Here is a 27,137-nt window from a genome sequence, read left to right as displayed (position 1 = left end):
TGATATCCAGAGGATCCAGGTGGGCGATTTTTGTTTGCTGATAATATGCAAACTGTTTAGTAAGGAAGCTAAAACACTATTCAATTAAATTTACTTCACAGTGGTGTGAAAAAGTGTTGGCCCCTTCCTGATTTCTTATTTTTTTGCATGTTTTTCACACTTTGTTTCAGATCATCAAACAAATGTAAATATTAGTCAAAGATAACACAAGTAAACACATCATGCAGTTTTTAAATGAAGGTTTTTATTATTAAGGGAAAACAAAATCCAAAACTACATGGCCCTGGGTGAAAAAGTGTTTGCCCCCCCCTGTTAAAACATAACTTAACTGTGGTTTATCACACCTGAGTTCAATTCCTCTAGCCACACCCAGGCCTGATTACTGCCACACCTGTTCACAATCAAGAAATCCCTTAAATAGGACCTGCCTGACCGACCTGCTAGAATGTTTCAGCATTAAAGTGTGACGAACAAAAAAAAAAAAGAAATCAGGAAGGGGACCTACACTTTTTCACATCACTGTATATCAACTCAAAACTAAAAATCATTTAAGCATTACAGTGGCAAAATGTTGTCAATTTGCATGGCAATTATTAATCCATAGTTTCACATTAGATTGTAAAATAAAAACACCCATACATCACCTAGAAAAAGAACAGAAATCTTTAAAATTTTCAAAGCTGCCCTCCCTCCTCTTCGCCATCTCTCACTCCCTGTCTTTTTGAGGGAGATGGATGACCACTGGCGGAGGGGTTCAGGCAGCATGACCCATAGACCTATCTATTGCCAAGGGCGAGGAAATAGCCCAGATTAAAGAGCTTGTAAATAATGGCCCATAAACATCTGCCTGTTAGACCGACCAATCCATCTCAGTCTCCCATCTGGTCCTCTCTTTCTCTTGTGCTCTCCCGCTTTTGATTTCCTCATTGCGGACGGTCCACAGGGCAAATGCATCATCAGACCAAAGTCGGTAATATTCCAACACAAACACACACTGAGATTTACCCTCAGGTCATGTACAGTTCAAATCCCCACCAGTCACTGCACCCATGACTTAACTCAAAGACAACAATGGAGAGCATTAGCTTTGTTTTCTTTCCTTGGGGTTCCTTCCATTTATTAGACCCTGAGCATATATTGCTTTGTTAGATTAGCATATGGCAAAAGGGAGTGCATGTATGTGTTTATGTACAGCTACAGTCATTAGTTCCCTTAATTATTTTTGCATGATTACGGTTGTTTTTCACTTCACCTTGCTCTTTGCCAGAGTCAAACCTTCACTGGGGCTGTTGTTAGCAGAGCCTCATTAGAACCCCGCCCTGATTAGTGATTACGCATTAGTAATTTTCTTGCTCCCAACATCTGCTCCAAGGACTGGCCACTTGTGCTCCACTTCTCAGGTCTCCTTCCACAAAAATGTAGTCTGGCTCAACTTGTGTGAATCGACCTCTGGCACCCATATTAACCAACTCAGTCATGGCCTAACTGCAGGTGGCAAATTAAACCAAACAAAGGGCGGACTGAGCCTCAGTTCTTGCCAGCAAGCCCCATGCACAGTAAATAGTTCAGCCTTTATGCCACAACAAAGGTTTAAACATCTCCACCGCTGATAAATAGCACTTCCCTAAGTACATAAGTATTTCACTTATTTAACTTATACATTGGTCACAGCATTGGTCTGAGTAAATACACCATCATAAATTTTAAATTAGGAATAGGTCCTACAAAACAAAGCACTCACACTTACCTGCTAGTCCATTTAAAACGTCATATCTCTATCACTTTGAACTGTGCTATCTTTGATTTTATATCAGGGCTGTGTGTGTAAGACCCCTGTGTCTGACAGCTGCTGCAGGCTGCACAGACCTGGGTGTTATCTTAGAGACAGAGGTCAGCCATGTTCACATTACGAGAGTTATCTGATCCACTGTAAATGTTAACAATCCAAAGAGTCTACAGCCATGCTGATGGCTGTGTGAAGCTGTGCTTAAGCACAGAGGTGCTTTTGAGCTAAATGTACTGTCAGCACTGATAATGCTATCAAGCTTTGTATCAACATTATCCACTGAGCTCAAACTCTTCCACTGGTGTGGTTTTATGTCTTCATCTAATCTGTCAATGTCAGGGTGTTTGTTAAGAGGTTTTTAAAGTTCTAAATATTTTGCTGCTCCTTATTTTATATGTTTTATAGTATTTTCAATAGTTTCTTTTTGATTTATTGTTTGTTTTAAGCTGAGGAGAAGTAGTCCTGGATTTATATGTTTTCTTGTTTGGTGTTTGTCTGGAACTTGCTGTTTCAGCTGTTGCTGTCTGTCTTGGCTCGGACACTCGGACACGTCCCACACAGTTCTGCCTGTGTGGGATAAACCAAAAATATCAACCTTGTTGTGGTACTAAAGGTGGAGTGAAGGAATCACCAAATCATTAAAGATCATTGTCTGTTCAGAAATCAGTCTACACAAATCTCAATCCATCGTATAAGATATTTCAGTGGACCAAAGAGCTGCTATGGAGATTAAAAATACATTTTAATGGAGCTTTGACTGTACATATATTTTGTCTCAAGATGTCTAACCCAGCTTGGCTTTTTCATTTCAAAGCAGTATGTCAGTGGGAAAGTGTGGGACTAAATTTACATAAATACAGGTTCATAAAATCTGTAAAATCTTCCATCCATCTCGTCATCATAATTATGCTCATACCTTGTCCTCTTATTGTGCTTACCTTGGCAAAGCAGCTCCTTGGTTTTGGAAGGGAATCGTGTGGAAGTAATTGTTATTCGCAACGTATGCAAAATTGAAAATGAGTGAAATGCAAGCTAGTAGAACCACCAAATAATGTATTGATCTCATCCACACAGCTCTTAATTTGTAAAAGTAGTGATCTCGTCCTTTTTACAGTAGCTCAGCAGACACTGGTCACCCATTTAAGGCTTGGCATCACAAGACATGTAGACTGAGCAGCAGCTTGTTATTAAACCTTTGGAAAATTGCATAATTACAGGCCAGGGCCAGAACCTGAGCTTCATTGTGCAATACATCATCTCCTATTTTAAATGGGTGCTTAGTAAAAACATGACTAATTTAATTTGAAATTTACAGCCAAAAACTATTGTAGTTGACCCAGAAACATGAATCTACTATACGATGGGCCACACTATGGCTCTGATTATTATTTACATCTTGTACATTCAGTAAGTAATACAAGTTACTGTGGCAGTAAACAGATTATATTGAGTGTTGTGGACTGTAATAATCAGAATATGCCATCAGTGCTGTTGTAGAAATCTTTTCTTGATTTTAAAATTCACATACCAAATGTCGAAAATTTAGGCCAAAGTTTCACAAACACTCCTTTGTAAGTTTTGTTCATAGGTGGCAGTCACTCATTCTCCTTTAGTGACACAGATGTTTGAATAAGACACACGTGAGTAGATTTTCCATGCAGGTGAGCTGCAACTAAAGCTTCATGATCTCACATCACTGAGAGGTACACTGGCCTTCACTTCTTTAATGAGCCCTCTAACCTCACATTGTCAAAATGATTGATATGCCATCCTAGTGCTAGATCTCACTCAAGGTAAGGTGTCGAGTAACGGCGCCTTATGTGTCGTGCTTTTATGCATCTCAAAATTGCCCCATATTCTACTTGGGATTGTTTTACTTTTTTTTTTTTTTTTTTTTAAGTTGTCCAATTTTTCATCCTGAAACCTTTTCTCTCAGAATCACCATCTCCTCTCTTCCCTTTTTAAATCATGCTTAGCTTAAATTTATGAGATGCCATTTTTGACCTAGTAAGTGACCCTACACCTTAAACACATTCCATTGGAGCCAACAAATTTATTTGGCAGATAAATCATTGCTTACCAAATGCTGGTAGCACACAAGGTTGGAGTTGTGGGTATAAAAATGAAATTATAGAGGTAGTTGGTTGAGCTTAGTGCCAGCCTCAATGTGCTATGAGTTGATGCTTAAAGAAAATTTAATTAGAGATTTGATACACCCATTGTTTGGATATGTTCAGGTGGACAAGGAGCTGATCACTGTCAGTGTCTGCTGTAGAAATACCACAGTCTCTATGTTCATTTGTCTCCACAAACAAATAGTTTGACTCACCAGATGTTGGTGAGTGGAATAATTCTCTAATGGCAGCAGCCGAGCTTAACCAGCTGTCTCCTTACAGCAACGCTTGCATTCCTGCAACATAGAACTAACATGTTTGTCAAGTTAGCAATCTTGGGCCTTTATTGCCCCTACAGATAAATATGGCTGTAACCCTTCATTTGAGCAGCAGAACTGAAAGTTGTGCAAAACAGCTACTTCCTTAATTAATGAGCTTAACTGGACGGGAACAGGAGAGAGCATTTTATGTTTGATGCTCAATTATTTTTGTAACTTAATATGCTTATGGCAGTATCCAAAGTATTCAAGTGTCTTTTTGGGCTAGATTTATATCAGGTTGTTTTAGTCCTTTGGTTGTTGTTTTTGATTTACTTTCACAGAAGAAACTTAATAATTTTAATTTAATACAGGAAAACATTATTGTGTAATGAGTGTTGAGTAAGATGTGCCTAACCTCCATGCAGACCCCACATCCATGCCTTCTGAATGATTATAAAGACAGCAAGACACAAATTCACTTCAGATTTAGACTCAAATGACCTGCATGTCTTTGGACTGTGGGAAGGAACTGGAATAGGTACAAGGATGTGCAGGTGTAGAGGGATTTTATTAACTGTCCCCCTCATGAATACAAAAATGTGACTATGAACCGTTAGGTGACATCTTTAAAGGTCTGCTAACAGATGTTTGTCCAAGTCTACAGTCTAACACCATTTGTTTGTCCAACACCATTTCCCTCAGATGTTATTTTGGAAGGACATGGTCACCTTGTCATGAGCACAGCATTGCACATGATAGTGACTGGTTGCATAATAATTATGCAAACACTCTCAGCCCCCACCCCCCTTTTTCACCCAAGCTCTGTGATGTGGCTAAGTAAGCTAATTCTGACATTGCTCAAAGACAAAATGACAAAAATGTTAAAAGCCCAGCAGGACTTCAAATTCTGTACAGATGGCACACCATGACATGTACACCTGTGTGACCTACAAGGTAAAGTATGTTTAATTATTAACTTCCCTACATTTGTACAGATCAGAAACTAACAGAATCAAGTAAAATCTGCAGCCCATCTAATCCTTTGAATGGTGGTTTAAGAGGGGATCACCAGGGGATGCTAATTAGATTTGTCTGACCAATCACCCAGTAGCGCAACTTATCTCCGACCTCTGAACCTGTGGGTTTTCTAGTTGGCTGATCATGGTAGGACCTTCACTTGACCCCGTTCAGCCTATATGATAATGTCATACACTTGGGGGAGAGGCCCTGATCTGACTGGGAGAATGTGCAATGTGCAGCTCAAAGCTATTAGTCTCGCAGCATCTTATCAGGCCCAAATATATCTGATGCACATACAAAATCTAACAAACACAATCCTGGTAAGCCTGTTGACTGTGCATAAGTTCCATATATATGCATCAGAAAATATTATTGTTATTTCTGGCTTACCTTTGTGAATGTGTAGATTTCATCTAAATATGTCAGTGATGCATGAAATCAACAGTTTTAGTCATAATTCAGTGAGTTTCTAGGAATGACCTGTCCACCACTTTCTTCCACACAGAAATATGTCAATAACTCACGATACTACCATTAAGTTCTTCATCATTTTAGGATGTTAAATCCTAAAATCTTCCTCTCTTACCCCATTGTGAGGTTGACATTTGCTGAAAATCCAATGCCAGGTATAGTGGATGAGAGCAGGTAGACAGTAAAAGGGATTTCCTGGTCAGCCTCCAAAGTTCTATGAAAGCACACAGAGCTTTACATGGAAATGCTGCCATCAGGGCACCAGAGCACAATTAGCTACTGTTGTGGGTGGGGCTGGAGAGCGAGCAGAGGTCCAAATCCTCTCTTGTAGGCCCAGCTGGGGGGGATTAAGAATGGTTCCTGTCCTGTGCCTGACCTCTTCAAAGCCTGCACAGATGTCCTGATCCCCCTCCACACACCGACCCCTCAGCAACACACATTCAAAAGCCCCCACTCCTTGAACTGTCTCTTGACCCCACATTGAAAACAAAGCACTCAGGTGACATCCCTTATCACAGGAGCACTCTGGCTCTTTGAATTGGTATCTCTGATATCTCATCTTTGCACTACATCTTTCTTGTTCCTGGTTTCTCAGCCTTCCCTCTGGTGTTTGGTGACGTCAGGCATTGTCAGATTTCTGATTGACCTTAGTGTGTCATATCCAAGTGCTCACTGCCCTTGGGTTTCAATGTGTTTTCAAATGAGGAACCAAGGTCAAACACACTGAGTTTGAGGTACTGAATCACACATCTCAGTCATAATATGAAATAAACACTTTATATGGAGATTGCTAACATGTCCTTTGAGATTGGTGGTGGCCCTTTAGGGTTATAACCCCTTTTTTTAAAGCTAAAAGTCATATCTTGATCAAAATAATGACCACCAACTGAAGCTTCATTTAAGGCTAAGAGGGGCAGGGTGGACATGGAATGGATTAAATCACTCTAGGGGGCAAAATTCAAGATACTTCCAATCAGTAAAGACCCTCACAGATCTTCTGGAAATAATCCAAATGTGAGATTAGGTGGTTATTTATTGTTGTCTTCATAAGTAGGATGAGACTTGGCAAGCCCTATCACCAGAAAAAACACCAGTATTGTACAATTCTGCATAATCCTAAATTATATTCAGTGACAGTAGCAAGGTTTTAGATATCCATGTTTTGTAATACTCATCATGGTGTAAGTCTCAGGAAAGAATGAAAGAGAAGGTAACTGCAGGTCTTTGACAGGAGGCAAACCTTCTGTGTTGCAACATAAGGAGCATAATACAGTTAAATCACTGTCACTGAGTGTAATTGATATACAGTTGTCTAATATAAAATTAATTCCTATGTATATGAGTGAGCATAAGATTGAACAAATTCCATATTTTCACTTATAATCAGCAGGTTTTATAACATTTAACATTTTCAAAAAACAATTAATTTTAGAACATTTTGGATACTAATATTTTTAAACCTTCACTAACTGCAGCTGATGGGTTCTGCCTGCTTTGGTAGTATGTTGTGGTTCTAGTATTTGATTCATGTATGTGATAAAACCCAATGGCCTGGTATATAAAAAGTACAGCTAAACTTTAGATGCCGATTGTTATTTCACTCTTTTTCAAATGATACAGTATATGACTGAATGTCCATTTTAGAGTGAGCAGATGGAAGTCAGAAGAACGTGGGGTAAAACATACATTAGCAGCATCTTTTTGTTCCTTGTGACCCTCAGAATAAAATGCTAACATGTACATGTGCATCGTATGTTTTCAGAGCCTGTGTTCTCTCAAGCATCTTCTCCATCTGATCAGCCACTAGCTCCTCATCTCTTCTTCTCATTCTCCAATCTGTCCATCTTCAATTTCCACTCTCTCTTTTACATTTGCCTCTGCCACTCTGACCCTTGATCTCTGCGTTCTTCCTCGTTCTCTCTCTCTCTCCCTCTCTCCTCTCCCTCATTACCCTCCACCTCAGCACATGGCTGTCAGAGTTTTAGGGATCCGGTGAGCTGTGAAATCGCACAAATTGCTGTTGCTTTGCGTCTGGCCCAACAACAGAGAGAAAGAGAGAGCAAGAGATTTTATGCTTCAACACTTCTAAACCTGAATCCCCCCCCCCCCCCCCCCCATATGCCCCAACACACACACACACACACACACACACACACACACACACACACACACACCTCCCCCTTTTTACTCAGACATGGACAAGCACATGCACAGCTGCGAGGCTACATATCTATCCACTACACTCCAAATACCTTCCTCCAACACACACACACACACACAGTCAACCTCTTCACCCCCACCACCATCACCACCACCTTTGAACATATAACCACAACACCACCCTCCTCACCCTCACAGTGAAGACACCTCCACCACTTTGCTTCAGTGTGCGGGTCACTTGACACAACAACTCAATGAGAGCCTGTAGCCCTCAAGAGGGCTAAAACCCCTTCTCAACCTGAGGAGAGCTGTTTCAGCCACCTCGATTAAAAAGAGCAAAGTCTCCCACTCCTAAGACACCACCCACACTGTGCCCCCAGGAAAAAACTTGCAAAAGGTCACAAACATCCATGTTTTAACTGTTTTTACAATTTGTGTTTTTTCTGTTCTCTTGTTTGCACTAGGAGGCAGAGATTACTGTCATAACTTCTTTTTGGACTAATGTTGAGGAAATGGAAATTTGGACATTGCTGGGTTAGTATAAATACTACTTTAACTGCTTGGGAAGTACTTTTCGGTTGTACTTGTGCATTTTGCAAATTTAGTAAAGCCTTACAAATGCACTGGGATGGATGGATAGATAGATAGATAGATAGATAGATAGACAGACAGACAGACAGATTTTGCTTTGCATGATGCAAACCCATTTACACTGCCCTCTGGTGGAACAATTCGTTTATTGCTCCACACAAAACAGGTTTTGTCTGGTTTAGGATGTGGGTAAATGATCTTTCTGTGTTTTGCTTTGTCATGCTGTTTATGAACACAGCGCTATTTACAGACAAATGAGAATGGGTGGTTAAAAAGCAGATTTGACCCTTAGGGTTTAGAAAGTTTGAATATGTGAGCAGTTTGTAATGCTGACACACATATTTAATTTAAATGAGTTCATTTATTCAGTAGAAAGTAAAGGGCAATTCATTTGCTTCATTTAACACTGTGACATGATGTGATAACTTTGAACAACACACTGAATACAGTGGCACCTTTTCTCAGTTGTTTGGCCACTGATCAAATGTGCAGCACTCTGGGCTGCTTTGTCACAATGTGTATTTACTGTACCATAAAGGGTTCATTTTTTATACCAGTGAAAGACTATTTTTAGCTACACTCTCTCAGTTCCTCGATCTATTTTGAATATTTAAGTTAGAAGAAAGCTGCTTCTGGTGTGATCATAGCACTGAACTGTATTAAAAAACATCAACAGGTCTAAGTGCAATTTTTAAAATCTTTTTTGTAGTAGCTTGTCAAGGTGGAGGTAGTTCTAATTAGTTTACCTACTGTGAGGTGGTTTAGTCTTTACTGCTGGGTTGGGAGACGATTAATTCAGTGAGAAAAGAATTTTAAAAGCATGTTCTGCTAGTGAAATTTGTATTTATATTTTACAGAGGAAATGTCTATGGTGGAACATCTGTTACCCCAAGTAGACACAGATTTTTCTGTAAAAAGTCTCAAGCCAAAAAGATTGTGAATCGCTTAATGCTTTATGTTTTATAGGTCTAGTATATGTTTTTAAATGTAAAATCCCTGTCATTAAAATACTGTCATTCATTTTAAAGTATTTTGTGTGAAATGCAATAAATAATTAGCATGTAGTGGAAATACAAGCTATTTATTAATATAAATTTGCCTCCAAGTAGCTCAGAACTGCACAATATTACAGCGCTGCACAGCCAGACCTGCTTGTAATTGATTTTACTCAACTGTTAAAACAGCCAGGTGCCCACACATGCAATGGGACTGTTTTTGTTTTAACCCTTCCGCCTGGTTATAGTGTTCACACTTTAAATACCAATAATCCATCATTTGTATTGTTTGTACCAAATTGTGTTGCTGTTGCTCTGCTGCTGCTCAGCACTGTTTGGGAATTTTGTACTAAAAACACTGTAACTGATATTAGCTTTAGATAAAAGTCTGAATGCATTTTAGCACAATGAACAGTCCAATTTGTTCATAAAAGAGTTACTGTTTTAAGACAGGCCTGAAAAAACTTTTTAAAAAATCCTTTATGTTGTGTGTGCATCATTCCACCACAAGTCTGTGCTGTGGTTGTACGTCTGTACAGACAAGATCAGCGAAAAAATACACAGAGAAACCGATGAGACGTGTTAAACATCTCTGGTTTATGCTCTCTGGTGATTTTCTCGTAACGAAGACAGTACACCTAAAAACAGACCTTAGCTGAGAACAAACACAGGAGGCAGTAAAAATAGTTATACAAAACATTTAACAAGTCATGCTGAGTTACACAAGTGCCCGCACATGTTGGCTGTGAGGGACAAAGAAGTGCTTTTGCTCAAACTGAAGTGAAAGTCTCTGTCACTGACTGATAACTGAGGCCTATTGAAAGTAGTTAATGCACAACTGTTACACACTAATGTTAGATTCAACCATGATGTGAAAATGAAACGAGTAAAACAACATGATGGAGTTTCCCTCTGAGTACATGCTTGGATACAACTTTGCTTATATTCTATTCTCGTCACTGTGTGTGTGTGTGTGTGCGTGTGTGTGCGCGCGCGCGCGTGCGTGCGTGCGCGTGCGTGTGTGAGAGATTAGGGTCCAATGATATGTTTTGTACCCAATAACTGTTATTCTCATGGGGAATGTCTTGTTACCAAAAAAATTCCAGGTCATCCCCCTTGGGTTTATTTTTGTCAGGGGGATGCCTCTAAAAATCCACAGTGCTTTCCACAGAAACACTATTTTAAAAATGAATGTACAGATATATATAAATGTTTTGGCAAGTTACATATTTCCCTAATTTTGCAGCAACCACACATTCTAACATTAACCTTTTCTAAATGATAATGTACTTTATCTTTTACAAACTTCACAATAGCAAAACACCATATGTCAGTTGTGCTATGTGCAAATGTTTGGGAACCCTGCTACATCAGTAGTAACCCTTTCTTTGACAGTGAGCTGGATATTATACTGTATCTGCAAACTATTGCGTGGATAGAGGAAAGGATGGATTTAAGTATCAGTAAATTGTGGGTCAAGAAACTGAACTGAAAACAAGAGAGCAATGAAAGAACACATCCCGAAGCTTTTTTGGAAGGAGTGGTTGTAGGTGCCAACTTTTGCATGTGCATCAAACAGTGTTTAAATGTTTTTGATTTTTGAAGTGCAGGAAGTAAAATGTAACAGTTTATAAATATTTGAATTAAGGTTTGTTTTCACTTGTCTGTGTGCTGCAGGGGTTGGATTTCATTTCAATTGTAAATTTAATTTACCCAATCTTTTGCATATAACAATACGTTTACATTTACTTTATATTTAAGTTAAATTTATATTTGTGGAACAGCTTGAAGCATGTTTAATTTTTCACATTTAATGTCTGTTACAGTTTTGAACTTGCTGAGTAATATTCTCACTTCTGTATCAGTCACTGTTTTTACAGAAAGTCTGCTGACCTGATATACCAGTCTCAGCCTAGTCCCCTCACAGAATAACATGCTTATTTCTTTGTGGAGAAGCATTACTGTCTGTCTCGAAACAGCAACGCCTCTGTATTTTCACCAGCCCTGTGGGGAAGTGGAGTTACACTGAGAGCATCTTAGCTGGGAGAGACGAGGACTGGAGCTGCTGTAGCAGACTTGTGTGAACACAGGTAGATTATCACTCACAAAAGTGCTATTTTTCCTTATTTTCAAAGCAGTAGATAGTTTTCACCAAAGGACACTAAAGACATAAAGATGGGAAGGGGCAACAGACATTTGAATAATTAAAACAAAGAAAATGGTATAAATATGTTCTCTGATCAGCCCTTCAGGCAGTGTCAATTAAATATTTAAACTGATCTTGTCTACAGTGATGAAAATGGGCAAACTTGACACATGTCAAATAAAATGTGGTTCTCACATTTGAATTATTTTCATAACATTTAAATTTGAGGAATTATCTGATTCATAGAAAATCCCATCTGATTGAGATATACTACACATGAAACATCAGTGGCATTTCTTAGTTGTTTAGATGGATTATAACACAAGACCCAGTGTTAACAGGTGACACACACAAAACTTTGTTCCAGTTTGCAAAAGTTAAGGCTAAGGCCCTTAAGTTTATTTTCTCCAAACTCTTCATGCTAGCAGCAAAAAAAAATAAATAGCAACATCCTGAACTCACTCAAGACTGCAAAGTCAACGTTAACAGAGTCAGATCATGAGTTCAGACTTGCAGGCATTTAGTGAAAACCAGAAAAAGAAAACTAAAAATATAGAACATTAAAAAGCAAGAACATAAAATCGTAGGTGGACAGTTTACTTCTCTGTGTCTTGCCCGTTGTTTACAGCAGCCAACTGACTTCTATTCACATCACACCTGCAGAAACATTTACCAGACACTTGGATAGAGAAGTTTTGTGCGACAAGTGTAACCTTGTCATGACTGATATGACCTCAACATGTGATCTGGAATTTTTCACCCTCACTAAGGAAGTGAGAGTTTTTACAGTATACTGTAGCTCCAGACTGATGGAGCCTCACTTTGTCTAAATGGCTCTGTAACACCATTGGACACCTGCTACATCCATTGAAACACAAACACTTGCAGCTGCATTTTCTACTCCCTACTTCTCCTGCAGTGCAGATTTCTCTGCACTGGAAAAAAGACAAGCTATTGTGAGAAGATTTAATTTGCTCTGCACTTGTAAGCATGTAGTATAACATGCTTTCTATGTGGTATGTATGTGAAAATTGAAAAGAGAGCATTTTAAAAAGCAGTAAATGTTAAAACCATTTAAAAGTATGATCTAGTTAAACGCCAAGCACAGTGACATCTAGTGGTTATTAAGAGCAGTTGCATATTCATATATATATATATATATATCACTGTTCTGTTCTGGTTTATTAATCCTCATGAAATCTGTTTCTACTATTCTTTCTCTGTCATGTGTCTAATGCAGTAGGCACTGAGAACTACAGCCTCAGTAATAAATGCAGAGTTAAATGAATATGCATTTGACAGTGCAAGTCAAAACTAAATAGGCAGAGTATCAGAATATGAGCTGATTTATTGGACTACATTAGATTTGCCACTGGGTGTATATGTGCTCTTTGGCTTGTGCTTTTGTCCTGTAACACTAACCAAGTCTAAGGCAGAGCAGGTGCTACGTTTTGTGTGTTATGTGATGGAGTGACATTTGACTTTGACTAATACTGGTACAACACCACCAACAGAATCTGAATCCCACAAATGCTCACCTAGACAATAAAAAAAAAACATATTGTGCTGCAATATAAAATATAAATGGCTTTTATGTACACATGGATTTAGATTCTTACAGTTTGACTTCTGATGGAGAATGTGTACATTTAGCTCAAAATAGTGAGTTAATATTATTGAGTGTATAATATAATTTGGAGTTAATTTAATTACTGAAAGTGAGCTCTAAAGGGCCCCACAACAACAATATGAGTCATTTAGCTTCAGACGTGCTCTGCTGGAAACAAACTGAAAACCCCTATTGAACTTCTTTTGTAGACATGTAGGTGTATGATAAGGGTCTTTTGAAAAGCATGTAAAACATCTCTGGTGTTAGTATTTAACATTTTCTCAGTACTGAAACACATACTGGTAATGCTTTGAGTAAATGTTAAAACCGATATCAGCAAGGGTATCGCACTGTGGTAGAAGAGGCTGCTTCAAGTAAATGAACACTTCCTCAGTTAAAACGTGTCGCAGCTGAGAATGCTTTTGTTTTTCTTAGCTGTTTTCACTTCACCAACTTCATTAAAATGAGTTGACATAAAACTGATTATGAAATGATTTTGTAGAAAATAATTTGTTTCCTGTTAACTTTTCCTCCGGTTAGCTTATGCATATTCATAGCGGCAGCGTGGATGTGGTGGGAAGGTACCACATAGACACCGCTCAAAGAGGCTGAAACCACATCCTTAGTCACACCACTGATGATGACGCGTTCACTGAGCATTGTTCCACTAAACGTTCTCACATAGACATCAGTGCATTACTGACTACATTTGCAAGCTGACTGACTAGGCTTAAAATTTTAAAAGGTAAGATTGTTGAGTACTTAAACTTTTTTTTTGACATTTCAGACAAAGTATTTTCACTGGTTAAAGACTGAGCTGTTATTCTTTGACATAATTCTGATGTTGATGTTGTTTTATAAACGTCTTAATTATTGAAGTTGTTGATTATGATGATGTGTTTTGCCACATCGGAAATCATAGATAGATTTGGAGCCTTTTTGATAAGTAAATGTTGCCCAAATTTAGTAGCAAATCCAAGATGTATATAGGTTTGGTTTTTATTTTGATTTGAGCGTTGAACAGTTTCTTTCTTTCTTTATATTTGTAACAAGAGTGACTATATTTAGTTTCAGCTGCTGTTTCCTCCTGATAACGGTGGGTTGTCCCCATGGCTGTTAAACCTGTGTGCTTACTGTTGCTGTGGGAGCTCACTTTGTTGATTCATGGTGGTGAGTTGGCTTATGTAACCAATGTCTTTTGTTTCTTGTACTAATGAGAGTGTCTAAAGTCTCTAATTAATGTGCTTAATTTAGTATGAGCTTTGTGTTTTACATTGTTTTGTGTTTGTCTCAATACTGTGACATTTCTCAAAAAACTGACCTTTCTAACTTAGGTGAGAGTTCACTGGTAAATAATATTTTTAAGCATAGGCACTTGCAACTTGGTTGTTAAATTTATTAAGTGCAGCTTCAGCTGAAAACATATTTCTTTTTACCTACAGTCGCGTCTTCGTGCAATGTCACCTGCTCGACAGACTATGACGCCATGCTAAATTGTTCCTGTTCAGGCTCTGTGCAAACACATCCTGTCCGACTCAAAGCCACTTGCAGGTACAGGTTGAGTGCTGCTTTATGTTCCTATATATAATGCAATGTTGTGTTATTATAGTACCACTTTAATTCATGCTAGACTGGGAGGTATCTGTCAATTTTCACCTCTAAATTACACATGATCCTCATTTTGTTGGGTTATTTTGGAAATTGTTCTGTTGGCGATGTAAGGATATCCGTAACAAAATGATAGATCAAATCAGTTGTTATTACCATGTGGGCAACTTTTTGTAAATGTTTGAAAATGAAGTCGCTTCAAAATTCCTGGTTTGCCCATGGAAACACTACAAGATGCCAATTTTTCATCATGCACTTTGTTACCACTTTTGTAGAGTTGCCCACCTATCAGTGATGTAAATAATTTAAGGTGCAGGAGTCTCCACCTAAAGCTCCATTAACAGGTCATCAGGAAGCAGGTCTGGAAAGATGGTGTTTGGAGCACAGGTGCACTCCTGATTCCATCTTCCAGACCCTGCGTTCATGTAAAGTTTATCTCATAACATTGGCATTGATGCAAGAAGAGGGGTGTGACTGACTTTTTGGTGGGCAAAGTATGTAATGAACTGTTTTTAAATTCTTATTAAAAAAAAAAAGAAATATATTTATAATCAATTAATTGTTTTAGTTATGTTTCAAACAAAGTGCAAAACATGTTCTGATTCCATCTTTTCTAATGTGAGCATGTGATTCTTTTTTTTCTCTTTGCCTTTCTGTTGATCACACAATGAATTTACAACTGGCATCTTACTTTTGTATAGATAGCACCACAATTAATTGCAAGAAATAATCTACAGATGAATTGATAATAAAAAGAAACCATTGATTATGTCCAGAGAAAGACACTAGGAAGATAACACTGAAGCACTATGGTGCAATACCATCACATAGCAGCTACAGCCCTTGTTGCCATCACTGATTGTAACACCCATTTTCTCTCTTATAGCGATGACTCTGATGAGGTTAATGGCACCTGTGAGGTCAAACCACCTCAGACTTGGTGCATAATGAATATGCCATCGCTTTATGACGTTGCATCCATTGGTACAATATGTAATACATCAGTCAGTCAACAAGGCAATGAAGAGGAGACCAGTGAATCATCCAGCTGGGAACTGAGTGATGTGGGTAAGTAAGAGTCATAACTACACAGGTTGACATTTCTCATTAGTATCAGAAGTTTTCATTTTTGCTCAGCAGATAAGTGGATAACATAATCTTTAAAATAGATCTCAATCAATCACACTCAAGCATTTACATTATTTACATGTTTGGTGGCATATGTATAAAACGTTTTATAAGAAATTAATATTGACTTCTCTTTTCCTGCCAGCATAGGCCATTTAACACATTGACACCTGTAAAACACTCCTAATATTTTGCCTGTTGTTGAATACAGTTGCCCTGGTACAAATTACAGTTCATAAAAATTCAGAAATGATAAAAACACACTGGCAACTTCTCAAGTGCTCTCAAGTGTTGTTTAGTAGCAGCCACCCACCTGCTTCAGCCACCAGACTACTAACTAAAAATACTACAAACTTAAAATAATGTTTAACTGCCACTTGTGGTCTAGAGTATTATTGGCATATGTGCAATTTCAATTTCCTTATAACACACACTTCACTTTTACAGTGAAACCTCAGCCCCCTTTCAATATCCAAGTGACAAAGAGTGAGGGATTCTACAACATCACATGGGACGACAACAGCAAATATGACTGTCTTGAATACAGGGTGCGCATAAGAGAGAGCAAAGACTTGTCAAAGGTAAAATGTGAGCAAAAAAACAGAATTCGTACTTGAGATTCTGTTACAGTACGTTACTGTCAAGTTCCTGTGTTGATTTTCTGTGTTTTTTGTTTTTTCCTGACAGGATCCAACTCATTCCCCTTTACTGAGAGAAAAGTACATTTCGTTAGACCAGAGCAAACTGCGGCTGCATTTCAACTATACTGTGGATGTTCAAGCCAAAATGTGCCCTGAAAATACTTATACAGGTCCATGGAGTGAGTGGAGTTATACAACACAATGGAGAACAGAAACAACTGCAGACACTGAAGGTAAAAAAACATTATACCTTTTTGTCTGGAACTGGTATAAAACAAATATTATCATGTTCAGTCAGACTGTTCAGGCCTGTCATCTCTTATTTTATTGCGTTTTATTGCATGCATTTATTGCATTTATAAATAATCATACCAGTGTGTTTCTGCATTGATATTTCAGCAGTCAGTGGCAGGTACTGGTATGTCTCTGTGTTCATCATTCCGGTCCTCGGCCTCCTGCTGCTCGGCTTTTCGCGAAAACCGTGAGTATATAAACAGTAACTACTATGAGAACTTAATTTATTTTGGAGCGTGTGTTGGACTTAAGGCTCCAACCCTGGCAGAAGTTTAAGAACTTGTCAAGATGTAACTTGTCCAACACTTTAGTGCCCCATGTTTTCTATATTTTACCAAAACATGGTGGGCTTTGCCACTTCAAAACACGGAATAATTTGATGATTACTGTTAGCTTTTGGAGAAACCTGCAAGAATGAAAATATTCAGACAGAATCAACTACTGATGTTTTTCCTGTTCAATAATGATGATAATAATAATAATAAATACATAGATGGCAAATTAAAACTTTAACTACAAACCAACAGTACCTCTTCCAGTAAATGATTAGCATGTCTCCAAACTGCTTCGATCTACACTTTCCTGGCATTGCCTCCCACATATAGAGAAACCACTGCAGCGCAGTATGTGCAGTGACACATTGCATGATGATGGCTAGCAGGCATAGGAAGTTATGCAGAGCATCAGTGTCAGAGAACTGAGAATACACTACCTAGCAAGGACCTGAACAGTTACATAAAGGAAAAAACACAAACTTAAGTAGAGCATGACGATAGATGCCATAAGATAAGATCTGCTGTGAGCCTTAATGATTTCAACTTAGGTTCAGTGCACCACTTACATAAACTCTTTGCAGTGAATCTCATTAAGTAGTAGGAAAATCTGCAAGGTGGTCCTTTCAGTGGTTGCAGTTTTTCATGCTGTTGAGTTGTACTCTGGTTGACTCTAAGGTATTTTCAGTACATCATATAGTGAGAATAAACAAAATATTAGAAGCACCTAAAGACCCTAAAATTGAATCTCACAAGAACTTGAAATTTATCAGCTTGACAAAGGTTGAGTTTATTGCAGGTCTATTTAATATAATAAAACAGAATACACTCTATTATCTATTATATGTGAATATCTATTATATACTCTAGTCTCAATTAAGAGCATGAAATCAGTAAAAATAAGAAAACACCACAATAAACAGAATTCTAACCCTGTGAAATCACAGGAATGTTGTTGCTGTGCTTGTCCAATGTATTTATATTTCCTGGTAAAAATGATCCCTTATATAAATAGAGGTATTCACTTCCATTTTCCTGTGTACAGTATTATTTTACAGACAGCTTAAAATTCTCAATGATTTATAGTTTTTTCTGTTGTTCTAACAATACTAGCCACCTTGTTTTTGTTTAGTACAGTCCCACTACCAGACTAGATGTTTTTCTTTTAGTTTATTATGTAAAAAAATGCAACCTGTGGATGGAGTTCCAAGATTTGATGATTAAATAAAGTAACATTTTCTGTGAGCATGTCCTTGCAAGATGTAGAGTCAGGTTTGCTTGATAATGCAAAAAATGGTTTCCATTCACTATTCAGTATAAAGACATGCATTATTTTATTTTACTCAGTTGTTCAGAATAATGTTTAGCCATATGCTAAGATGTGACGCCATTCACATAAAAGCTTTTTGTGCTGTCAGCATTCTTGATTATGACTTAGGAAGCTGTTGCCTTTGATTGCAGCTTTTCTGCTGCACAGCTCACATATAAAAAAAGAAATCAAAAGTGACACAGCAGCATTGAATCTTAAATATATCGTTTTTCATTCTTAGTTCCATTTTTTTTTCTAAAATCATTTCATGTTTCAGGTTTTGGCAGAAAAAACTGCAGCTGATTACATATGTCCCCAAGCCAAATGACTTTTTCAAGCCCCTCTACCACAACTATGGAGGGAACTTCAAGGTAAGAGAAAGCAAAACAAACTCATCTCATTGGGACTTTGTGTGTAATTTCCAAATTGGCCCAGCAGGTGTTGCCCAAGAGGGGATTTTCAGCACATCTGGATTGATGGGACTCTGGTGTTATGGGGCTTTCCCTTCACATCACCTTTAAGGTCCCTCATAATGTGAATGACTCACTGTGTAGGGGCTTCTTAAAACTTTTCATCTTTTCATGTTTGAGGTGCTGTGGGTAGATATTTGTGAAGACAAGCCAGCCTGTTCCACCCCAGTGGAAAATACCCCTGATATATCTATTTCAGGTCTTTTATGTGTCATTGTTAGGCTAAAATAGTATGTTTTCACCTGGCTGGAGTAAAAAGTAGGTGGTTTACATGTTTTCTTATCTTTGACATAGATTATTGATGTATATGTAATTATCTTTTCCATTACTTTTTATATTTTCCCCTAATATAAATTCTCCCCTTTCTCTTTGACACCCAGTCACAGACTGACTGTTTTTAATGACATATACTAACTATACATTTCTAATTGTAAAGGGGCACAAAATGAACAAATCTCACCTTTTGTGTCCCAAGTGTCTTCCCTAAACCAGCATAGAAATATGTGTGAAACTTAATTTAAGAATCAACACAAATACCTTAAATGGCACCATCTGCTTGGCACATGTGTCAAACAAACAGTTATTAGGTAGTTGAAACTAGATCAGGTCTTTTGAACAAAGCATGAAGACTCTCAAATCGTATAAACAGGGTTTTGGTTGGCTCTTCGTTTTGGTGTATATGCTATAAAATAGTGATCAATAATTTATGATCTATCTTTTTTTAGGTTCTTTGCAAATTTAGTACCTTAGTATTACCCTAGTATTAGCTGAGTGAAAAAGAATGTATTAATATGATTAATGTCAGCTGTGTGAGTCGTGGGCATATTTATTTTGAGTCTCACAGTTCTGTGTCTCCAAAGTTGTCTATACAATATCATCACATTATCTTAAGCAATGGTTCCCAAGAGGGCAGCATTGTGGGTGAGTGGTTAGCACTGTTGCCTCACAGCAAGAAGGTCGAGGGTTCGCAACCCTTTCTGTGTGGAGTTTGCATGTTCTCCCTGCGCTTGTGTGGGTTTACTCCGGGTACTCCGGTTTCCTCCCACAGTCCAAAAACATGTATGTCAGGTTGATTGGTGACTCTAAATTGCCCATAGGAGTGAGTGTGAGTGTGTGAGGTTGTTTGTCTCTATGTGGCCCTGTGATGGACTGGTGACCTGTCCAGGGTGTACCCCTGCCTTTCACCCAAAGAGAGCTGGGATAGGCTCCAGCAGATCCCCGTGACCCTGGCTTTCAGGAAAAAGTGGGTACAGAAGATGGATGGATGGATGGTTCCCAAGCTGGATCCTCAAGGAACACTACCCTGCTTGGTTTCAAGCAGGGCAGTGTTCTTTGGGGTCCAGGTTTGGGAACCACTGGTCTAAAGTATGTGGCAGTTAGTTATCGACACACACAGTCAAGTATGAGCATTCCTGTATAGCCCAGTGTTCATGTTAAATGGGGAAACTGGTTTGAAACTGGTAACATCAGATGTTGCCACTATTCTTCCTCCTCACCTGATCTACTGCAGAACAAAAAGTTCCACTGCCCCATCAGCTTGCAGTTGCAAACATTGTTCAGTAGAGAGTGCTGCAGCAACAAATAACTACAAACCTACAGTGCACGGAGCAGCGTCACAGAGATAAGAGCATTCTTTAAGTGCCATCTGGCACTTTGCTCCATTACATTAAATATGGATTATTACTACTAGTGTGATTATTATTATTAGTAGTAATAGTATTATAATATTATCAGTGATTAGAGGTGGGTTAAATTATTGGACCATTTTGTGTTATAGATGATTTTTTTTTTTTTTTTTTAATCCGTTAAAGGGTGATAAGATGGTTTACCACTATAAAACCCACAAACCCATTCACACACAAGAATATGATGTGTGTTAAGAAAAATAGATAATGGTGTGAGAAGGTGGAAGTGTGTTTATCAATCTATGGGCATAGTAAACAGATCCTTTTATTGACTTTGGTTGTTCACAAGATGAGGCTCATGTCAGAAATACAGACTTTGCTCAGCAGAAACAGGTGATGACATTAGAGAAGTTATAAGGAACATTTGTGGGGTACTGCCCAGTTCAAATTACTTAAAAAAGCAATTAACACTCAAATTGCAGAAAGTCCTAAAACATAGTGAATAACCATCCAAGAATGAACTAACTTATGTACAGTAGTTTTAATACCATATAAAGTATGTAGTTTGTAGTCATATTCTTCCGTATGATTATGTGAATATTATGCTCTTGTCTGTCAGTTTACTATTGACATACATAAATGTAACAACTTATATCACACCATCTCACACCATTGGCAGTTCTAGCTGACAGTGTGAAAGTGTGAAACATGTCTGTAATGTATTGATGGGAGATTTTTTTTTTAGTACTTGTCAACAAGATCAGGCCTGTCGTATTTTTTTTCTTTTCTTTTGTGCTGCACTGTATATCATGTCCTCAGCATCACTGCAACACATTAGAGGAGCTCCTTGAGATTTTTCTTTTGTTTTTTTGGTTTTTTTTTAAGCTTGCTTGAGCTATCTTTCTTTTGTGGTGCAGACTGCTTGCATTTTCTCAGCAGAAAAGACGAGCCAGTGACGCTGAGGAGCTTTGTACATCAGGATGTGGTGACTGATTGCATGCTTATCTGGACCTGCACCTCAGTAACATTATCAGCTACAGTAAAGAGGTGCAACCACGTCAGAAGATTCATACATTGTGTGCATCAAATTAAAAATCACAATTATACCTATTTTTTTATTTTTGATTGAGCATAATTTGATCATATACCGTTAGTGTAGGGTATTCAGGTGCACTTCTTAATCTGTGGAGTTTAGTCTTCCAGTCTTTCCATGTTATGGAAGATTGCAAAACTAATTTGTCAGTATTTCCTGTGTCGGAATTGTCAGCACAGAATGGTGCACTGTGCAAAATGTGAAATTCATACTTCAAAGATTTAGTTGCTCCTAGTGGTGTGATTGCAGAATGCCACCATCTGAGCACCGCCTCTTCCCCATGTTTGGTTTGTCTATTCAGGGCTACTGTAGAAATATGACACCATCATCATGGTTACCTCTGTGAATGTGGACCTGCTCCTTGTGTAGGTTTAAGAGGCTCAATCTAAGATTAAGAAAATGCAATTGTTTGTATTTTCCAGTGATCACACCCTAATGACAACATATTTATGAATACTCCATTCCGATAATACGTAATAATAGCTCTACATATTAAACTTTGAACCTTCAAGTTGAGTTTTTATACTGAGGGAGGTGAGAGATCACTAAGGGAGGGAAACAAATCTTATATACTGCATGGGAAAACTGCCTCCATGATGATGTTTAATTTAGCTATCCTCATTTTGGATCCTTCCTTAACACAGCTTGAACAAAGTCGTAAGGAATATCATTTACAAATTTCTGTGAGCAGACAATGCAGAAAAGAAAACCTTAGAATCTTCTTAGCTGGCAAATTACTTGAGAAGGGGATAGGTACCCTGTTGGAAAGAGCAAGGCCAGTCTTGACAAACTGTGGTACCATTGGTGAAGAGTGTGCTGGGGGTAGGACATTTGTGGTTTTATGTGATTAGGTATTCATGACACAAGTTCAGAAACTGGTAATACTTAGAAATAATGGCCTTCTCACTTGGTAGTGTTGTGTACTGGACTAATTATTAAATATAGTTTAATGTCAGCAACCATTAGGTCTATACTAGCCATTGTAAATGTTGAGGTCCTGTGGAAGGTTATGAACACGCCAAGTAAGAAATCTCTAGCTTTTCCAGCCAAATTAGCAGTATTAGTGGTTAAATGTGAAGAACTGTAGGAAGAAAACTGCTTGATTGGGATCTGTCCAACACTTTTATTGCTAGTCATCTATAGCTCATTTGTTTAATTCATAATAAAACCAAAGTGCAAAAAGAGTTGCAGTGGAGTTGTGTGCTGAGCCAGCTGTTTTCCCATGCTTCCAGACCTTATGCTAAAAGAATCAACTGCTGACACTAGCTTTGTATCTACAAACATCAGAGTGTTTCTCATCTAAGTCTTGTGTGACAAAGTATATTTCCTGTATATTCCCTGAATGTTGAACTATTCTTTTAAACATTCATAAATATTACTACCTTTTACTTAGGCCAACAGTCCAAATTAATGTCTTCTAATTTGCTTTGTAGGAGTGGGTGAAACCTGTGTTCAGCGAGCGTGATTATCAACAGATCAACTCACAGCATGACATCCTTCACTGGAACAACGAGAAGCAAAGCTACAGCGAGGACAGTGTAACAAATCAAAGTAGTCATTTCCTCAGTATGTTGCAGCCTCACAGCAACTTACTGCTGCATCCCCAGGACAGTGGCAGTTCACAGGGCACTGGCCACTCCACGGGACACATCTCGATCCATACAGTAACCCTATCTGGAGAAGAGTTTGGTGAGGAAATCATGTCACAGAACTCCATAAATACCCTCAGAAGTTACCAAGATGAAGAAAGCTTTGGTTCATTTGAAGAAGACAACAGACAGCACACTGGCTGTGATTTAGAGGAATCTCAGTTGTCCAGGATGGGCAGACAAAGTGGAATATTACCACAGCATGATATCCAGATATCCAATGATTTATCACTGGAAAATATAAACTTTCAGCTACATGTCCAGTTTAATGAACCAGAGAGAGTATCACTTGACTCATTCATCTCAAATGAGCAGTCAGAAGATGGCTACCCTCATGTAGACTTGGACACCATTGACAGTGGCTTTGCAGAGTGCAGTAGCCCTGGAGCTTTAGACTCAGACACAACAGAGCAGATAGACTGTAATGTATTCCATGAGCACAAAAACTCAAACTCTAACTATGTAAAGCAGTGGATGATATGCAACACTATTCAGGAGGACTCCAGCAACGTAAAGAATGAACTACAGGAAATGCAGTGATTATTCTACTGCCATATGTACAGTTTGGGTAGCAGTGGAACATGCATTCACATGGACGTTGTTTTTTTGCATTTCCGCAACAAATATTTCAGCATGCCAGTTCCGTTGTTTTAAAATTTTAAAAAATTTTATTGTGTCTTTTACTTTTGGAGACAAGTCTAAGTAATGTGTATGGAGGCTGGAGTGTACCAACAAAAGAATATTTCTCCAAATGTCTTTTGCATTAAATTTTTAATGAGTAAATTAAATGTTTGGTCAAACTGCCTTTTCAGTGTATCAATGTATTAATTGATGATAATAAAGCACTGAGAAAGTGCATAGTTTTTTTTCAAAGGGACACTCCAAACTGCATAGACATGCAACATAATGTCAAAATACTGCATATTGCTCTGATTTATCCTGTTAGAGTATGCTTTTGTCAGCTTGACACTGTACATAAACCTTCATTTCCTCATGCATGCTTCAGTAGCTTGTCCTTTAGCACCAGCATGCATGCTGCCTTATCAAGATGTCTGATAATGTGCTTTCCATGTACATGCATTTTGTCAGTAACCACTATAACCATATGTCCTGTTTGTCAGTAAAAACAGCAAACTTGGAGGAAAATTTTATCATCTGCAGACACAAAATTGCTTCTGTCCTTGGCCTCATTCATCAAAAAAAAGAGCATAGAAACATGCCAGATAAACAGAAGACTCACTCTTTTGACCAGCAAGTAGAGACATCACCAAGACCACCTTTTTCACAGGCATTTTGAAGTCTGTGGCAGACAGAGACCTTTATTCACACTTCCATCTAGTCATCCAAACTAGGTTATTGCAATGTTTTTTCACCTTTTTTTCACTAAGTATATTTGCTAAAGTATTTTACCTTTCTGTTTGGAAAAACACAAAAAAAAACATATAAACACAAAATAATTTGATCAATTTTGCTTTTCTGTGCTCTTATGTATTTTTCCTATGGAAAACTGTTACAACAAAGTTTAAAGTTACAGATGTGTCAGGTTTTTTACGTGAATATCATTAACTGATAATATCTCATATTATCTGTGGGTGGATTTTTCCTATTCATCTACAAATATTAGTTGTAGTGGGAGGAGGAAATATAGCTCATTTTCTTTTTAAATCCAAAGTGCCAATGTCAGCTTTAGAAGCTAAAACTGAGGTAATTTTGTTAAATATCTGGATTCAGTTTGAATTAGGGTGAAAATAAAAGAAAATTAGTGTGCTGATCAGAAAAGAGGGTAGGGTCAAACGTAAGACCAAGATTCTTGGCTGATTTTGAGAAATCATGTAACTTTGGGGAGGTAATGTTAACTGATCAAACTGTCAGACTGGACAGTGATCAGCATCTCAGTTCTACCTGAATTTAAGAGCAGTTAACTTTTTGACATTGGACTTTTCACAGCAAATTAATTTTATAATTTGAGAAGCATCATCTACCCTTACCACTTTAAGCACATACAGAAGAGTAATGTCAGCACAGTGAGTGCAATGTGCAAAATGTGAAAGATTTTGTGGGTCCCAGTAGTGCGATTGCAGAATGCAAATATCTGAGCACAGCCACTCCCCTGAGTTTGGTTTGTCCATTCAGGGCTATTGTAGAAACATGACAGCTCAACATGGCTACCTCTGTGAATGTGGACCCGCTCCTTGTGTAGGTTTAAGAAGGGTCAATGACAATGGAATTGTTTGTATTTTCCAGTGATTACACCCTAATGCAACATATTTATGAATACTACATTCTGATAATACATAATAGCTCTATATATTAAATGTTGAACCTGTAAGTTCGGTTTTTATACTGAGGAAGGTGATAGATCACTAAGGGAAAAAAAATCTTAGACACAGCATGAAAAACAGGCAAACAGCATCTATGTTATACATGATGATGTTTAATTTAGCTATCCTTATTTTAGATCCTACCTTAACACAGCTTGGCGTAAGGACTATCACTATGGGCAGTCAGTGAAGAAAACCTTAGAATCTTCTTAGCTGGCAAATTACTGGAGATGGGGATAGGTACCCTGTTGGAAAGGACAAGGCCAGCCTCAATGGCGCCCCCCAGAGAAGCTCCACTCTTTTAATAAATCATATTCAGTGCATACAAACCATACAGTCATCTTCAATCATAAATGCAAATACCTAATGATTAAATAAATAAATCATAAGTAAACGACTCAATGAAGAGAATACATATACAACCCTGCGCTGCTGCCCACCAATTTCAACCGACTGGTAACAGCAAATCCAACCTCCACCTGTGGGGGGCGATAATGTCCCAAAAGGCGTTTAGTGCTTCAACAGAAGAAGAAGCTTTGCGTCCGACATCCATAAGGTATGTTAATTATAATGCACACTTTTTTGTAATCTGTAATAAATTAATTTAGTCGCCTCACACGTTTTCACTCTAATTTCCTCTTCAGGTTTTCCGTGTTCAGAATCTTCTGTCTGTGTGAGAAGGACACTGCGGCAGGCTAACACTGGCAGCTAGCAGCCTGCTATTCAGTCGAAGCCGGTCCAGAGTCCAGAAAGCTGAGCCGTAAGTAAATTCATGCTGTAATATTAATTTTAAGTAGTGTCGGCCTTAATGTTATCATGTCTTTTTAGTGTGATTTTTAAGCAGTTGAGAGAGCAGCGTTAGCTGACGCTGACAAACTCTATGAGCTATTTTAGTCCAAGTGCGCGCTGACCGCCTGGTGTGTCACAAACAGACACAAACAGCTACAACAAATCAAGCTGTTTTTAAAAATTATGAAACGTGTGTTTTCAAAATGTTTGTGTTTCTCAAAATTGAGGTAAAAGTGTTTGATGTATATTGTCTTTTTAATGGAAAAGTGTCAAGGAGCATGCATCCACAGCCACGAGCTGAACTCAGTCTGAGGTACCACTCAAAGGGCCCAGTTTGGTGTGCCACCCCAAGATTTTCTCTGGCCACCCCTGTGAAAATTTTCTGGGGGCGCCACTGGCCAGCCTTGACAGACAATGGTACCATTGGTGAAGGGAGTACTGGGGAATGTAGTGTGGCAAGACGAGGAACCCTTGTGAAGGAGACAGAGGAGACTGAATGGGTTTGTTTAAAACGTCAGCAACACCCCTGTGGTTAAACTACTGAGCATAATCCAACTACTCAGACCTTGGGAGGGGATGTGGTTGAGGGTACACTTATCTTGCGATAGAAGCTTCAAAGAAAGAACGAGAGATGTGCTCACATGCAGCTTCCAGCTGGAGGTGAAAAGTCTAGAAATAGAAGAGGATAAAGCTGTACAGCTATGCCAGCTAGAGCTGGAAGGTCAGAAGGTCATGGAAGAGCTGCCTCTCAGGAAGCTGGCCCCACCCCCTCTGATTTCCATTTTG

At 38.4% G+C, this 27,137-nt stretch overlaps 1 protein-coding gene across 2 annotated transcripts; it reads left to right on the top strand.

The window, feature by feature from the left end:
- Window positions 1–12,426: 12,426 nt before the first annotated feature.
- On the top strand, window positions 12,427–24,705 carry il21r.1 (interleukin 21 receptor, tandem duplicate 1). 2 transcript variants are annotated; one of them, XM_026317611.1, is made up of 10 exons: window positions 12,427–12,499; window positions 13,693–13,897; window positions 14,221–14,322; window positions 14,595–14,703; window positions 15,647–15,828; window positions 16,336–16,469; window positions 16,576–16,762; window positions 16,932–17,010; window positions 18,682–18,775; window positions 23,026–24,705. In XM_026317611.1, the coding sequence occupies exons 3-10, from the start codon at window positions 14,262–14,264 to the stop codon at window positions 23,779–23,781; spliced, it is 1,602 nt and encodes a 533-aa protein (XP_026173396.1). In that variant the 5' UTR covers window positions 12,427–12,499; window positions 13,693–13,897; window positions 14,221–14,261; the 3' UTR covers window positions 23,782–24,705. The 2 variants fall into 2 exon arrangements, with proteins under 2 accessions (XP_026173396.1, XP_026173395.1); XM_026317610.1 differs by having other exon boundaries at window positions 12,428–12,499; window positions 16,929–17,010.
- Window positions 24,706–27,137: the final 2,432 nt, after the last annotated feature.

The sequence above is a fragment of the Mastacembelus armatus genome, chromosome 16 (genome assembly GCF_900324485.2).
Source record: "Mastacembelus armatus chromosome 16, fMasArm1.2, whole genome shotgun sequence".
Classification (NCBI taxonomy): Eukaryota; Metazoa; Chordata; class Actinopteri; order Synbranchiformes; family Mastacembelidae; genus Mastacembelus; species Mastacembelus armatus.
The sequence above is the reverse complement of the archived record's forward strand: the minus strand, read 5'-3'. Positions and strand labels throughout refer to the sequence as shown.

Excerpts from the sequence above, each read along its gene's own strand:
- il21r.1 (XM_026317610.1), top strand. The coding sequence starts at position 14,262 with ATGGCTGTTAAACCTGTGTGCTTACTGTTGCTGTGGGAGCTCACTTTG. Across the intron at positions 16,763-16,928 it reads AACAACTGCAGACACTGAAG|CAGTCAGTGGCAGGTACTGG; the intron begins GTAAAAAAACAT and ends TTGATATTTCAG. Across the intron at positions 18,776-23,025 it reads ACTATGGAGGGAACTTCAAG|GAGTGGGTGAAACCTGTGTT; the intron begins GTAAGAGAAAGC and ends TTTGCTTTGTAG.